Genomic DNA, 15,094 nt, shown 5'->3' on the forward strand with positions numbered 1-15,094 from the left:
CAGCAGCCCTTGGTTTTAGTGGCAGCGCAGAACTGGAGAATCCCATTCCTAAAGCCCCACAAAGCTGAACAAACACCATCTCTGCCAGTTTAACCAAACAGCTGCATTTTGGACCAAATACAAAGGAAATGGGTCCTGTGTCCCCTGGCACTGGGAGGAGCCTGGGAGCCATGGGTGTACTGGGAGCACTGGGAGGAGGAAAGGGGAGCACTGGGTGCCCTGTGCAGCCCCCCCTGACTCATGGTCATCACCCCAGGCAGGATGGGCCACCATGGGAGCCATGGGACAGGGACTCCCAGTGTCCCCCAGTGTCACAGCACGTTCCCATGGGTGTCACTGGTGTCCTGCAGTCGCCCATGTGGTCCTGGCAGCTCTGCGTTGGTCACCTTGGGGTCCTTGGTGGGGGACAGTAAGAGACACCTGGCTTGGGGTGACACCCATGGGTGACATGTCCATGTCCCCACCCATCCCCCATACTCACCCCCTGCCCCCTCATGTCCAGCCCCTCCCCCACCTGCAGGGGATAAGGGGGTTCTGGTGGGCCCTATGGGGATAGGGGGGTCTGAGGGGTGTCTGGGGAGGGGATCAGGCAGAGTCATGGCTGGAACTCCCCACTCACCTGTCCTGGGATTTCCTGAAAGCTGCAAGAAAATGTGGATGGGGTGATCATGGGGTGTCCCCTGGGCCCCAACCCCACCGGGGACCTTTAAATGCCCACTGGAGCCCTGAGCCTCCACCAGACACTGATTTCTACTGGACTGCCAGGTCTTGGCACCCCAAAGCACCCCTGAGGAGCCCCAGGACACCTGAGCCACCGAGGTACTCCAACCCCCTCCCCAGGAACCCTGAACCCCTGAGCACCCCTCAAGCCTCAAGGAACCCCAAGAATGGAATGCAGGGAAGCCTCCAAACTGCTCAAGAATCCCTGAAGAGCTCTCAACATCCCTGCACAACTCTCCAACACCTGCCTAAAAGCCCCCAGGAGATCCTAGTGACACCCCAATATTCCTCAAGGCCCTTCCTGGCCCAGGACCTTCCAAAAGGCCCCCAAAGCTGTGAGCACCTTAAGCAAAGGTCACTGGGGGCTCAACTTCCTCTAGGTCAGGGGCTTTGAGTGATGCCCCAACAGCCCCCCCAGTGTGTGGGGCTTCCCCCCAGTTCCTGTAGGACCTCATCTTACTCCATTGTCACCCACCCTGGTGGTACCACAAGTGACAGCCCCCGATGACAGCCAGGAGCAGGAACAGGAACAGGAGGGTCCTCCCAACATTCACAGCCATTGCTGGTGACAGAGGGGACACATTGGGGTCACCCTGAAATACAGGGGCCCAGAACCCCCCCAGCAACCCTGTGTGACCCTACCTGTGACCCAGGGCCAGCTCAGGGCTGAGTGCCTGGAACACGCGGTGCCTGTCCTGTCCCAGCTGGTTGGTGGCCTATTACAGCGGCCTGAGTGGGTCGCTGCTGGTGAGAGAGAGACGGTGAATCTTGTATCTTGATCAGAAGGCTGAATTTATTAATATATGATATAATACATTATAATTATACTAAAAAGAATATAGAGAGAGGTTTGCAGAGCTGCTAGCTAAGCTAAGAATAGATAGAAAAGAATCCACAACAAAGTTGTGTCCAGGGACTCAGTCCCCTGGCTTGCACTGATGATTGGCCCTTAATTATAAACATAGAAAATGAGCCAATCAAGGTGAATCCTATTGCATTCCACAGCAGCTGATAATAATTGTTTACCTTCTCTTCGGGGGCCTCTGGCTCCCGAAGACACAGAAATATGAAAGAAAAGGATTTCTGTGGAGAAATGTCTGCGACATCTCACCTTTCTAAATTGTATAAAAATAAAAGAAAAATGCTGATGTGGAATGAACAGGAAATTCCTTCACCTATAAAATATAGAATACTAATAATTCACTAAAACAATCCTACAGTATAAGAAAATTGCAAGAAACAATGCAAAGAGAATTCAAGTCCATGCAGCTGAGTTTCAGGAACAGTCCATCAGCTGAAGTTGTTTCTTTTGGACATCTGAGAGTCCTTTTTGGTCCTGAAACAGCATAACACAATTTTAAACAATTTAAACAATTTGAACAATTTTTAAAATGTCCTTTTCTGGCCCTTCAGTGCTTCAGCACTTCAGAGCTGCTGCCCGCCTATTTTCAATCTTTTTTATTTAATTTTTAAATTTTTTTTTTTTTTTTTTTTTTTTTTTTTTTTTTTTTTTTTTTTATCGAAAAGCAAAAGAGCAGCAACCGGGCAGAGCAATGCCAGAGAAGGAAACGCCCTGGGGGCCCTGGCCCATACTGGACCAGGAACCCCAAAACTGGCTCACACAGGGGGACCCGGACCGGTAGGACAAACCAGAATCCCCAAAAACATCAAGAGGCCTCGCAGTGGGCCCGGCCCAGGAATTTCCTGAGCCCAGCATCCCAGGCCAAACCCATAAGGAAGGCTCTGCATTCCTGCTGCAGGCCTGAACCTTTCTGCCAGCAAAATGGCAGCACGGGCAGTGAGACGCTTCCTTTCCCCTAAACCACTGAGGCATGCCAGCAGCAGGGAAATAGAAGCTGCCCCGAGAATCTTCATCTCGGGTCTGGGAATGTTTGTTTCCCACAGCATCACGGCACCACCCCCACTGGGCAGGGGACCAAAGGCAAAACTTTCGGGAGCCCCCTCCCCCTCGCCGCTAGGGCACAAGAGAGGCGGCGGCCTCCATGGGACAATCCCCGAAAAACCACCCCCCAAACCGCCGAGCTTGAAAGCCGGCAGCCGGACTGCCACAACAGTGAGCTGGCGGGCAGCCCCAGCTCCACGGAAGGAGAGACCCCCCGCCGGAGCGACTGCTGGGACGTCCGGTGGAAGCATCGGGGAGGGAGCCGGAACCGGGGGGGGAACTGCGCTGAGCGTGGGATCCGCCGCGGGCTGCTCCGAGGGTCCCGCGGGCTCAACTCCGTTTTCTGCTGCTGACTCTGGGGTCTGCTGTGGAGGCGGTGGGGACACGCGGGAACACGCTGGTGCTGCGTCCTTGGGCTCTGAAAACGGCGGCGGGCACGGCACGGGCACCAGCGGAGCTGGGAGGAGCGGCGAAGCGTCGCCGTTGCTTAGCAACAGGTCAATCGGCGGAAGTGCTGTCTCTTCGGCCTTCTCCGACGCAGGCTCTGGCGGGGGCAGGGAGGCCGGTGCAACCGCGGGCGGGACCTCCTGGAGAGGCGGAGACGGGATCTCCTGGAGTGACGGCTCTAGCAGGGCCGTGGAGGAAACCTCGGAGACTGATGCCGCCCCCGTTTCTGAAGGCGGAGTCTGAGAGGCCGGCGCTGGCTTGAGCGGCCGCTCCCATCCCCCCGGAGAGAGAGAAGGGGGGGAAGGAGGAGGCTCCATCTGAGCATGCTCCGGAGCAAGAGTAAAAAAAACTTCTTCGCGCCCCCCCGCCGCGAAGCAGGGGGGGGAAAAAAACCCAAAGTCGTCCCCCACCGGATCTTCTGCCAAGGGCGGTGGAAACGGAGCTTGGCCATAACAGTTAGATATCCATTGAAAACAAGCTGCTCTGCGCTTCAGGACTGGGAAAAGCTTTATAAATGCTGGGTAGATAGAAGGCAACACGCGTCCCTTACTGAAGACGCGCTGGATAATGGAGTCCATGCACTCCCAGACAAAAACATCTAAAGCATATAAGACATCAGCAAAGAACCCAAAAAGCTTTGCCCATCGAAAGAATTCATAGATATCTGTTTTTGACAAAAAGCAACCATCTTCTCTGCACCAATGTTTCCAGAGGGCTATTATTTTCTCCTCTGAAGGGGAGAATTGAATCTCTTCTGGCAAGGCATGGGTCTGCCATACAAACAGCCACAAGCTACGAAGGGCTGGTTCATCAGGGATAGAAAAGTGAACAGTACCTTCTGAAAGAGTCCAGCTTGCTCTGGCCAGCTCCACAGGTCTGCTGCTCTTTTCCATCATCTTTCCTGATGGTTTTCCAGAAGAAAGATTCTCTTTGTGGTCAGCCTTGGCTGTGAACTCTGTCCAAATCAGGATCTTCGGTTCTTTAGCTCCTGGCTTGAATCCATTTCTGAGGTCACTTCAAAGCAACCCTCAAATGCTACACATACAGGATTTTTACCCAGTGCAGCAATTTTGCTCCTCTGGTCTTATCAGATTAATTTTTGCTCTGACACGAGGGGTCACCAGATATTACAGCGGCCTGAGTGGGTCGCTGCTGGTGAGAGAGAGACGGTGAATCTTGTATCTTGATCAGAAGGCTGAATTTATTAATATATGATATAATACATTATAATTATACTAAAAAGAATATAGAGAGAGGTTTGCAGAGCTGCTAGCTAAGCTAAGAATAGATAGAAAAGAATCCACAACAAAGTTGTGTCCAGGGACTCAGTCCCCTGGCTTGCACTGATGATTGGCCCTTAATTATAAACATAGAAAATGAGCCAATCAAGGTGAATCCTATTGCATTCCACAGCAGCTGATAATAATTGTTTACCTTCTCTTCGGGGGCCTCTGGCTCCCGAAGACACAGAAATATGAAAGAAAAGGATTTCTGTGGAGAAATGTCTGCGACAGTGGCCACGCACTGGTAGGTGCCCGAATGTCCCACATCGATGTCCCTGAGCTCCAGGAGGGGACCCCGGGCCACCTCCTGCCCGTGATGCAGCCAGGTGAAGGTGACAGGGGCTGAGCCCACCTGCACTGAGCAGCACAGGGTCATGTTGTCACCTGAACACACCTGGTGTGTCAGGGGACTTAGGGTGAGGATGGCATTGGCCACGGGCAATGTGGGGACACAGACTGGGCGTTGGCACCTGGCGAAGTGGGATGGGGGTGCCGTGAGTAGGGTCACCCCCAGCCCGAGGGTCCCGCTCACCGAGGACAGTGACATTCAGGGGGTCACTCTCGGCCACGCTGTCCCTGTCACTGACCCGGCACCAGCACTGGCCGCTGTCATTGTCCCCAATGTGTCCCAGCTTCAGGTGGGAGCCAGTGCCCAGCAGTGCCCCTGAGCCCTCCCGGTGCCAGGAGAAGGACACAGGACCTGTCCTCATGGCCACCTCACAGCTCAGCAGGAGGCTGTCCCCGAGTGCCACCTGTCCCCCGGGGGGCTGCACAGACAGGGACACCCCTGAGAGTGGGACCCCTGTGGGTGGACCCAGAAGGGATTGGGGACCCAGGAAGGATGGGGGACATGGGAGGGAAAGGAAGGGATTGGAGGGGCACAGACAGGGTCCCAGTGAGCAGAAGGGGACCCTGGGAGGCAGGTTGGGACCCAGGGACAATGGTGAGACCCCATGGAAAGGTGCAGAGAAGCAGGCAGGGATGGGGAACCACAAGAGAGACTGAGGAGACTCAGGGAATGATTTGGGGTTTATAGATAGGCTGGAGGACCCATGGAAAGAAGGGAGACCAGAGGGTGGAGCAGAGACCTTGGAAAGGGTGGGGAATCCAGGGAGGGATGGGGAGGACAAAGAGAGGGATGAGGGATCAGGAGGGGGAACTGGGCAGTCATGGGGGAAACCAAGAGGGACTTGGGAAATTTTGTATGACCCGGGGAGGAGTAAAGGGAGGGATGAAGGATTCAGGCAGTGATAGGAAACCCTTGAAGGATGTTGGGCTTCCCTGTCCCCATCATTGCACTCACTGTGTACTGTCACTGTCATCGTCTTCAACACCCTCCACTTTGACACCACTTTGCTCACCCAGCCCTCACAGTGGTAGTTGCTGCTGTGGTGCTGCTGCAGAGGGGACAGGGACAGCTCGGTGCCATCATGGAGCTCCTCCAGTTTCTTCCCCTCATGGTAAAATGACACAAAGGTGACCGTGTTGTTCTGCCAGCTCCGGCAGTGCAGTGTCACCGTGTCCCCCTCCACCACCGTCCGTGCTGGCACCTGCAGCACCAGCCCCTCCAGGGGACAAAGGGTCCTGTCGTACCTGATGGCACTGGGATCCCCCCATTGGGTGCACCAGGGGTCCTCAATTCCAACAGGGTTCCCCCACAGTGGGATGCTCTGGGATGTCCCCAGAGCAGGGGACAGGCTCTGGCCACACAGGAGGTGACCCATGGAGCGGAGCCCACCCAGAGCCCTTGGGGTCCCTGCAGGCGCCAGCCTGGGGACACCTGACGCCCCCATCACCATCTAAGACTCTCACAGCAGGGCTACACCCGGTGCCAGGTCTGTCACAGGTGTAGGTGCCACTCTCGGTGACAGTGAGGCAGTCAGGTCCCTCCTGCCCCCAGCGCCATCCGTCCTTGTACCAGGTGGTGGCACTGGCGGTCCAAAAGCCCTGGCAGGTCAGTGTCACCCGGTCCCACCACACTGCCGGCCTCCAGGGGGGCTCCACCAGGAGCTGGGTGGTCTGGGCACCTGAGGGTGTCAGGGGACACCAGACTGCCAGGGCTGGCGTGGGGCTGGGGACAGCGGGGTGGGGCCATGGCATCCCCCGAGGACTCACCAGCAAGGCTGAGGGTCTGGGCTGGAAGGGAGAAGGGACAGGGCTCAGTGGGGGTGGCACTGCAGGAAAAACAGCACAGGAGCAAGGGGTGTGGGGGCTGTCCCCAAACTGTCCCTCTGGGGACAGCAGTTCTTGTAGGAAAGTGTGTCAGAGTGGTCCCCAAAAGATTTGGAGAGGCAGGGGGACATGTCTCTGTCACAGCCACCTGTGCACCACTCCCTGTGGCACAGACACCTTGGGACCATGGACACTGAGGACACCCTGGGCTGAGGCAGAACATGGGGACAGTTTGGACACCCTGGGCATGAGGACACCTTAGACACAGCCCATGCTGGCCCAGGTCACCCCCGCCAGCTCATGATCCCATCCCCATGATCCCATCGCCATGGCCACATCCTCACTGTTCTTGTCCCCTTCTTTCCCTGAATCCCAGTTCCCTTGTCCCTATGCCCAGAGCTACCTGAGCCCAAAGGTGCCAGTCCCCACAGTCCTGTCCCCCCATCCCCAAATTCCTTCTCCCTCTTCCTGTCCCCAAAGCCACCCTACATCCCCAGTCCCACCAAGGTCCACTGTGGGTAACATGTACAGGCAATGCTGGCATTGGGGACCTCAGGGGACCCCACAGCCCCTCTGTGCCTCCTCCCCTCCCCATCCCAGGGGTGTCAGGCCCGTGTCCGGGGCACTCACCCCACAGGAGCAGCGCCCTGGCTGGCAGCTCTTCGGATGAAGGGGAGGGAAGCGAGGTCACGTCCGTCCCCACGTGTAGGTGGCCCTTGGTGGGGGTAGAGTGGCCACAAGCTGGGCACAGGCTGGGGACAAGGCTGCACAGTCTGGGGCCATGGTGGGGGATGGTGTTGCCAGGAGTGGGGGGCTCAGGGGATGTGGGGAACCAAGGATGGATGTCCAGCAGAATGGGGGTCCAGGGGAATTGTGTTCTCCATGCCTGCAGGGATTCAGGGATGGGCGTGTTGTGGGAACATGGTCCTCAGGGATTTGGGGTCATGGCATGTGGGTGTCAGGGTTGGGGGTGCAGGGGGAAAAAGGGGACCCTTGGGAATAGGGGTTCTGGGGGAAGAAGCAGCCCATGGGATGGGATCAAGGCAATGGTGGTGCTGGGCAATGGCAGTTATGGGATGGGGGTCCCCAGGGAGGAGAGAAACCAAGGCAATGGGGGTCCCATGGTTGGGTTGCCAGGGGAATGGGGGTTTCAGGGATGGACAGTAGCTGGATGGGCACAGGGGTCACAGCTCGTTTCCAGGGTGCCTCAGATTTTGGGGTGACCCACAGCCTAGCAAAGCCAACCTGGGGTGCTTGTTTCCTGTGCAGCCATCACATGGGGGGTCCTGGATAGCTCTGCCTCTGTGCCCTCCCCCGCCCTTGAATTTTTCCTCTCTTTATTTCTCTTATTTCCTTATTTGCCTCACCTTTGTGGCAGGGGCCATCATCCCCAGTTCCTGGCTCAGCAATCCCAGGGAGCACCTGAGCAGGGAGTTGGTTGGGGGGAGATAGGGGAGGGGAAAAATTTGGTTTAGGGCATGCCAGGAAGGATGGGGAGGCTGTGAGTGATGCAGGTGTTGGGCTGTGCCCTCTCAACAGTTTCACTTTCTTTTCCTTGGAAAAGAAGGAAGCGGCCGTTCGTGCTGAGAGTCAGATGGGAAAGGGATGGGGTTCTGTCCTGGGGGGGCACATCCAGGAGGGTCTTGTCCTAGGAGGATCCTGTCCCAGTGGGTGACACATCCTGGCATGGGGGGTGTCCTGCCCCAGGGGTGTCAGTCCCAGAAATGTCCCTGCACATTCCTGGCCGGGTGCCTGTCCCAGGGGTGGCACATCCTGGGGACCCCTGTCAATGCAAGGGTGGGGCCCAGCCATGGCCCAGCCCCACTGCACAGGGATGGCCATTGCCCAGCCCTGCTCTGGCCAGCCCCAGGTGGCAGCCAGCACCTGAGGGTCCCCCGTGCCCCCTTGGCTTTGATTCTGGCAGCTTTAGAGGGGCTGCAGAGGTGAGAATTCTGTGGGTGGAAAAAGGCCTGCCTGTGGTTTGCTCAACTCTGTAAGAAGCACAAAACCCAAAGGGAGCCCAAGCAGTGGCTCTGTGAGGGCCTTTGATGGTTTTCAGAGCAGGGCTGGCTGGAAACTCCCCCTGTAGGGACAGCTGTGGGGGAACCAGTCTGGAAATGCAGCAATTGATCATTTTGTGCCTTTGCCCTAGGGACTGGGAGAGCCCCAGAACTACTGCAAATGCCACATCAATCTGCTCAACAACCTGACCTGGACCCTCCTCCTCCTCCCTGCCTTGCTGTGGATGGACAGTGGCCGCATGCCCCGCACCCACCACAGCTGCTCTCTCACTGCCCTCCGCACCTGGATGGGGAGAGAAAATTGAGCAAAGGGTTCCTGGGTTGAGACAAGGACCAGGAGAGATCACTCATCAAATCCTGTCATGGGTAAAACTGCTTATCATTTAGAGATATGAATTGAATTTATTGCTGACAATATCAGAGCAGGATGAGGATAAGACAAATAAACCCTTCAATACACCTTCCCCCTCTTAAGAATAACTATGTAGTCATTGGCTTTCTCTATTATATTGTTTTTTTTTCAAAAGGTTTTGGTACAATACAGTTTGTAATCACTTTTTAACTGCTTTTGATAACACCACAATTTGTCTGCCCTTTTACCCTAATCCCTGTGTAGAACATATATTTTAGTGTGATAAAAGATCAAGATAGAGACAATGTGCTGTGTAATATAACATTAACTGTTGCAGAAGTAGCTAATGCCTTTATTTGTGTAACTAAGTGACAATGATAAGAATAACTCAGATAATTTTGTGAAATAGCTAATGTTGATTTAATGTACTGGTGGAGTATCTCATCTTTATGAGAAGAACACATTTAACAGTAGCAAGTGGAAAAACATCAAAATAGAGAGTGCAAAGAGGAATTTACCCCTGACTCTTCCATTATCAAGAACTATCAAACCACAGAACAGGGGGACCTTGTGAGGACATAAAATCTGTAACTTTAATCTGCACTATGGCATGTACTTTATGAAAATGAATCAAGGGTCAAACCAAGTAAAAGGATTCCTGGAACATGTGAACTGGAAGGAATGTTTGAATATGTATAACCCTCCTGAGTATGTATTTCACCAATACAATAAAAAGGTATGTAAGGAGAATTGTTGTAGTTAACCGGGTGCCTCTGGCATTTGCCGAGCACCCAGCAGGCTGTTTACTGTCCCTTTTATCCCTTATTAAACATTTAGAAATTTGAAAGAGTGAGCCTTGTTTCTCACACAGTTTGACCAAAAAATTGTATTTGGGTACAATGGGAGGGAAAAACGTTGTGTGCTCCCTCAGCACTGGAAGGGTAAATGAGGAGCCCTGTGGGGTGCTGTGAAGAGGAAGAAGAGACCCCTGAGGGGAATCGATGCCCCCAGTGCCCCCCAGTGCCCTCAGTGTCACAGCACATCATCGTAGTCCCGGGGTCCCGTTGTCCCTCGTGGGGTCCCGACAGCTCCGTGTTGGTCACTTGTGGATCCTGAGGTGGGGCAGGGCTGGGGGACACCCGTGGGGACCCTGAGAGTGACACCGGTGCAGACTTGGGTGGGAGTGACACTCGTAGGTGACATGTCCCTGTCCCCCCCTGTACCCATCCTCTGCCCACTCGGTTCACAGCCCCCTCCCCCGGGGGGGGTGGTCTAAGGGGGATGGGGAGGGGGAAAGGCGGAGTCCCAGCCCGAGCCCCCCACTCACCTGTCCTGGAGCTTCCTGGTGGCTGCAAGGGAAAGGGCAGGAGGTGACCAGGGGGAGCCCAAGATCCCTGAACCTTCCTGGGACCTCAGCAGCTCCAACCACCCACGGGACCCCCAAATCCCCACTGCAGCCCCAATTCCCAATGGACCCCCGATTCCCCCTGAACACGCTGATCACTTCTGAATCTCCCAGAACTTCTGCATCACTGCAGTGCCCCCAGTACCCCTGTTGCCCACAACCCTCTGTGTCCCGAGTACCCCAAGCCTGGCAGGGAGGAGGACCCCCAAAACACCACCAGGACCCAAAAAGATCCTCCAACAACCGTGCACAGCCCTCCAGCACCTCCCCAAACAGTCCAGGATCTCCCAATGCACCACAATGTTTCTATGTTCCTCAAAGTCCATCTGGGGATGGCCCTGGAACCCAACAAAGACCCGCCAAGTTCCCCCCAAATCCCCCAGGACCCCCAGCCGAGGTCACTGCAGGCTCAGTGTCCCCCAGCTCAGGGGCCCTGGGTGCTGCTGATCTCTGTCCCCACTCTGGGGGATTCCCCTCAATCCAGGACCCTCGTCCCCCATTGTCACCCACCCCGGCGGTGCCACCAGTGACAGCCCCCGATGACAACCAGGAGCAGGAGCAGGAACAGGAGGGTCCTCCCGACATTCACAGGCACTACTGGGGACAGAGGGGGACACACTGAAGTGACCCTGAAACATGGGGGTCCAGAACACCCCGGTGACCCTGTGTGACCCCACCTGTGACCCAGGGGGAGCCAGACGTCACCTCCAGGGCCAACTCTGGACTGAGGGCCCGGAACACGCGGTGCCCGTCCTGTCCCAGCTGGTTGGTGGCCACGCACTGGTATGTGCCCGAACGTCCCACATCGTTGTCCCTGAGCTCCAGGAGGGGACCCCGGGCCACCTCCTGCCCATTGTGCAGCCAGGTGAAGGTGACAGGGGCTAAGCCCACCTGCACTGAGCAGCGCAGGGTCATATTGTCACCCGCACGCATCTGGTGTGACAGGGGACCGGGGCTGATGGTGGCATTGGCCGCGGGCACTGCGGGGAAAGAGACGGTGCTGGCACCTGGTGAGGTGGAATGGGGTTGCTGTGGGTGGGGTCACCCCCAGCCCGAGGGTCCCACTCACCCAGGACGGTGACATTCAGGGTGTCACTCTCGGCCACGCTGTTCCCATCACTGACCCGGCACCTGTACCGGCCGCTGTCATTGTCCCCAACGTGGTGCAGCTCCAGGCGGGGGCCGGTTCCCAGCAGTGCCCCTGAGCCCTCCCGGTGCCAGGAGAAGGTCAGAGGACCTGTCCCCACGGCCACCGCACAGCTCAGCACCAGGTGGTCCCCAAGTGCCACCTGTCCCCCAGGGGGCTGCGCTGACAGGGACACCCCCGAGGGCGGGACCCCTGCAGGAGAGTGGGACACCAGGGGACAGTGAGGGACCCGGGGGGGTGTCAAGGAGGGGCAGGGGAATTCCAGTGAGGGGGAGGGGGTGCATAGAAAGGAACCCCGAGAGATGATAAGGGGGTCAGGGAGGGAACACCTGGAGAGGGAGGTGGGCAACACCAGGAAGGGTACGGGGACCATGGGAGGGGATGGTGAGACTTGGGCAATGTGCAGAGACCTGAGAGAGGGGTGGAAGGACCCGGGGATGAGGAAGGGGACCCAACGAAGGATGGAGGGAAACACAAGCCAGGAATGGGGGAACCTAAGGAGCAACCCGGGGCAGCGATGGCAAACACAGAAAATGCACCAGGGAAGGATGAGGGTACCCATGTACGGGCTAAGGGTCCCAGGGAGACACCCAAGAAAGGATGGGGGGGGCAGAGAGGGATCTGGAAAAGGTTGGGTGCCCCAGAGCAGGCGTCAGGGAGGGCTGGGAGATGCCAGGCACTGTGGGGGACCCAAGGCATCTGTGGGGTTCTCCGTGCCCATCCCCACACTCACTGCTCACCATGATGAGGAGCCGGTTGCTGCTCTTCTGCACTGACCCCTTCTGGGAGTGCACCTCACAGCCATAATTCCCCGAGGGGGAGACCCCCACGGAGGGCACCAGCAGCTGCAGGGACCCCTGTGGACCCCCACCACCTGCCCATCCCGGTAGAACACGTGCAGGAGGGGGGCTCGGGGCCGCAGGGGACTGGGGCTGCTGAGGCACCTGAGAGTCAGGGGCGAGCCCTCAGTGAGCTCACGGGGACCTCAAGCAACCGAGAAGAGCTCAGGGCAGGAGAGGAGAGGTGAGGAATGTGAGTCTGAGTGCACTGGGAAGTGGCTTTGGGGTTTTCAAGATATTGGGGTTCCAGCCGTGTGGGTGCTCACCATGCACTGTCACTGGTGCTGACCGTGACTGCCAAGACCCTACCACGCCATCACATTGGTAGCAGCCGCTGTGGTGCAGCTGCAGAGGTGAAAGGGACACCTTGGTCCTCCTGAGGGAACTCCCGAGATCCTTCTCCTTCCGGTAAAATCGCACCCTGGTGAGATGGTTTTCCTGCCGGCACCGGCAGCGCAGTGTCAAGGTGTCCCCCTCCAGCAGTGCCCGCGCTGGCACCTGCAGCACCAGTGGGTCTGTGGGACAGGAAGGTCACATCTCACTGATGAGACTGGTCTGAGGTGGGTGCCCATAGCACCGGGGATATGTGGGTGCACTGGGGTGCTCTGGGATGCACTGGGATGTCCCTGTGTGCAGGGCACAGGCTCTTGTCACACGAGGGGTGTGAGGCCACCTACGGAGTGGAGCCAACCCTGACCGCTCTGGGGCCCCCATGATCATTCAAGGTCTCCCCTCACCATCTAAGACTGTCAAGGTGGGGCTGCGCCCAGTGCCGGGTCTGTCACACCAGTAGGTGCCACTCTCGGCGACAGTGAGGCGGTCCTGTCCCTCCTGCCACCAGCGCTGCCTGTCCTTGTACCAGGTGGTGGCACCAGCAGTCCCCGAGCCCTGGCAGGTCAGTGTCACCCGGTCCCACAGCACTGCTGGCCTCCAGGGGGGCTCCACCACGAGCTGGGTGGTCTGGACACCTACGGGTGACAGGGGACACCAGCCTGCCCGGGCGACGATGGAGCTGGGCACAGCAGGGTGGGGCCATGGCATCCCCCAAGGACTCACCAGCGAGGCCGAGGGTCTGGGCTGGAAGGGAGAAGGGACAGGGCTCAGTGGGGGTGTCACCATGGGGACAGAGGCACATGGGGTACAGGGTGTGGTGGCTGTCCCCAAACTGTCCTCATGGGGACAGATGCTCTTGTGGGAAAGTGTGTGGGTGGTCTCCAAAAGTCTGGACAGGCAGGGGGACATGTCTGTGTCACAGCCACCCGTGCACCACATCCATGTGGCACAGACACCTTGGGAACAGGGACATGGAGGCCACCCTGGGCTGAGGCAGAACATGGGGACACTGAGAACACCCCGGGCATGAGGACACCACAGACACAGCCCATGCTGGCCCAGGTCACCCCCACCAGCTCATGATCCCATCCCCATGATCTCATCCCCATGGCCACATCCTCACTGTTCTTGTCCCCTTCTGTCCCTGCATCCCCGAATTCCCTTGTCCCTATGTCCAGAGCTACCTGTGCCCAAAGGTGCCAGTCCCCACATTCCTGTCCTCACATCCCCATCCCCAAATTCCTGCCCCCTCTTCCTGTCCCCAAAGCCATCCTACATCCCCAGTCCCACCAAGGTCCACTGTGGGTAACATGGACTGGCTCTGCTGGCATTGGGGACCTCAGGGGACCTTACAGACCCCCTGTGCCCCCTCCCCTCCCCATCCCTGGGGTGTCAGGCCCGTGCCCAGGGCACTCACCCCACAGGAGCAGCGCTCCTTCCCGGCCATCCCGGTGTCCCCACCCATGTGCACTGGCTGTCACTCGCTGCTGTGGCCACCGCTCCCCTGGCTGGCGGCTCTTCGGATGAAGGGGAAGGAAGCGAGGTCACGTCTGTCCCCACGTGTAGGTGGCCCTTGGTGGGGGCAGGGTGGCCACAAGCCGGGCACAGGCTGTGGGCAGGATGAGGACAGGATGGGGCCATGGTGGGGGATGGTGCTTCCAGGAGTGGGGGGCTCAGGGGATGTGGGGAACCAAGGATGGGTGTCCAGGAGAATGGGGGTCCAGGGGAATTGGGGTCTCCATGCCTGGGGGGATTCAGGGATGGGGGTGCTGTAAGAACATGGTCCCCAGGGATTTGGGGTAATGGCATGTGCGTTGCAGGGTTGGGGGTGCTGGGGGAAAATGGGGACCCTCAGGAACAGGGGTTCTAGGGGAAGAAGCAGCCCATGGGATGGGATCAAGGCAATGGTGGTGCTGGGCAAGGGCAGTCCTGGGATGGGGGTCCCCAGGGAGGAGAGACCAAGGCCATGGGGGTCCCATGGTTGGGTTCCCAGGTGAATGGGGGTACCAGGGATGGGCAGTGGTGCAATGGACACAGGGATCTCAGCTCCTTCCCTGGGTACTTCAGATTTTGGGTGACCAACAGCCTAGCAAAGCCAGCCTGGGGTGCTCATTCCCTGGTCAGAAACACATGGGGGTCCTGGATAGCTCTACCTCTGTGCCCTCCCCCATCCTTGAATTTTTCCTCTCTTTATTTCTCTTTGTTGCTTATTTTCCTCACTTTTGTACCATGTCTCCTCACCCCCATTCCTGACTTAGCAATCTGAGGGAGCACCTGAGCAGGGAAGGGGTTGGAGGGACCAGGGGGGACGTAAAATGGGGAGTGGGGAATGCAGGGATGGGTGGGGAGGCTGTGGGTGATGGAGGTGTTGGGCAATGCCTCCTCAACACTTTCACTTTCCTTTTCCTGGCCAAGAAAGAAGAGGCCGTTGGTGCTCAATTTCAGATGTGAAAGTGGGGGGTTCTGTCCTAG

The 15,094-nt window shown here is 57.5% G+C and overlaps 1 protein-coding gene across 1 annotated transcript; it reads right to left on the reverse strand.

Moving 5' to 3' along the window:
* Positions 1 to 492: 492 nt before the first annotated feature.
* On the reverse strand, positions 493 to 13,934 carry LOC132084821 (uncharacterized). The gene is given in 19 exon segments (XM_059490076.1): positions 493 to 514; positions 620 to 641; positions 1,196 to 1,282; positions 4,886 to 5,120; positions 5,715 to 5,955; positions 6,092 to 6,380; positions 6,469 to 6,489; positions 7,893 to 7,947; positions 8,737 to 8,829; positions 9,797 to 9,951; positions 9,954 to 10,048; positions 10,226 to 10,247; positions 10,814 to 10,900; positions 10,981 to 11,283; positions 11,373 to 11,642; positions 12,556 to 12,804; positions 13,027 to 13,257; positions 13,346 to 13,366; positions 13,913 to 13,934. Coding segments are annotated over 19 exon segments (2,520 nt in total).
* Between the last annotated feature and the right edge of the window lie 1,160 nt (positions 13,935 to 15,094).

This window comes from Ammospiza nelsoni, chromosome 28 (genome assembly GCF_027579445.1).
Source record: "Ammospiza nelsoni isolate bAmmNel1 chromosome 28, bAmmNel1.pri, whole genome shotgun sequence".
Taxonomy (NCBI): domain Eukaryota; kingdom Metazoa; phylum Chordata; class Aves; order Passeriformes; family Passerellidae; genus Ammospiza; species Ammospiza nelsoni.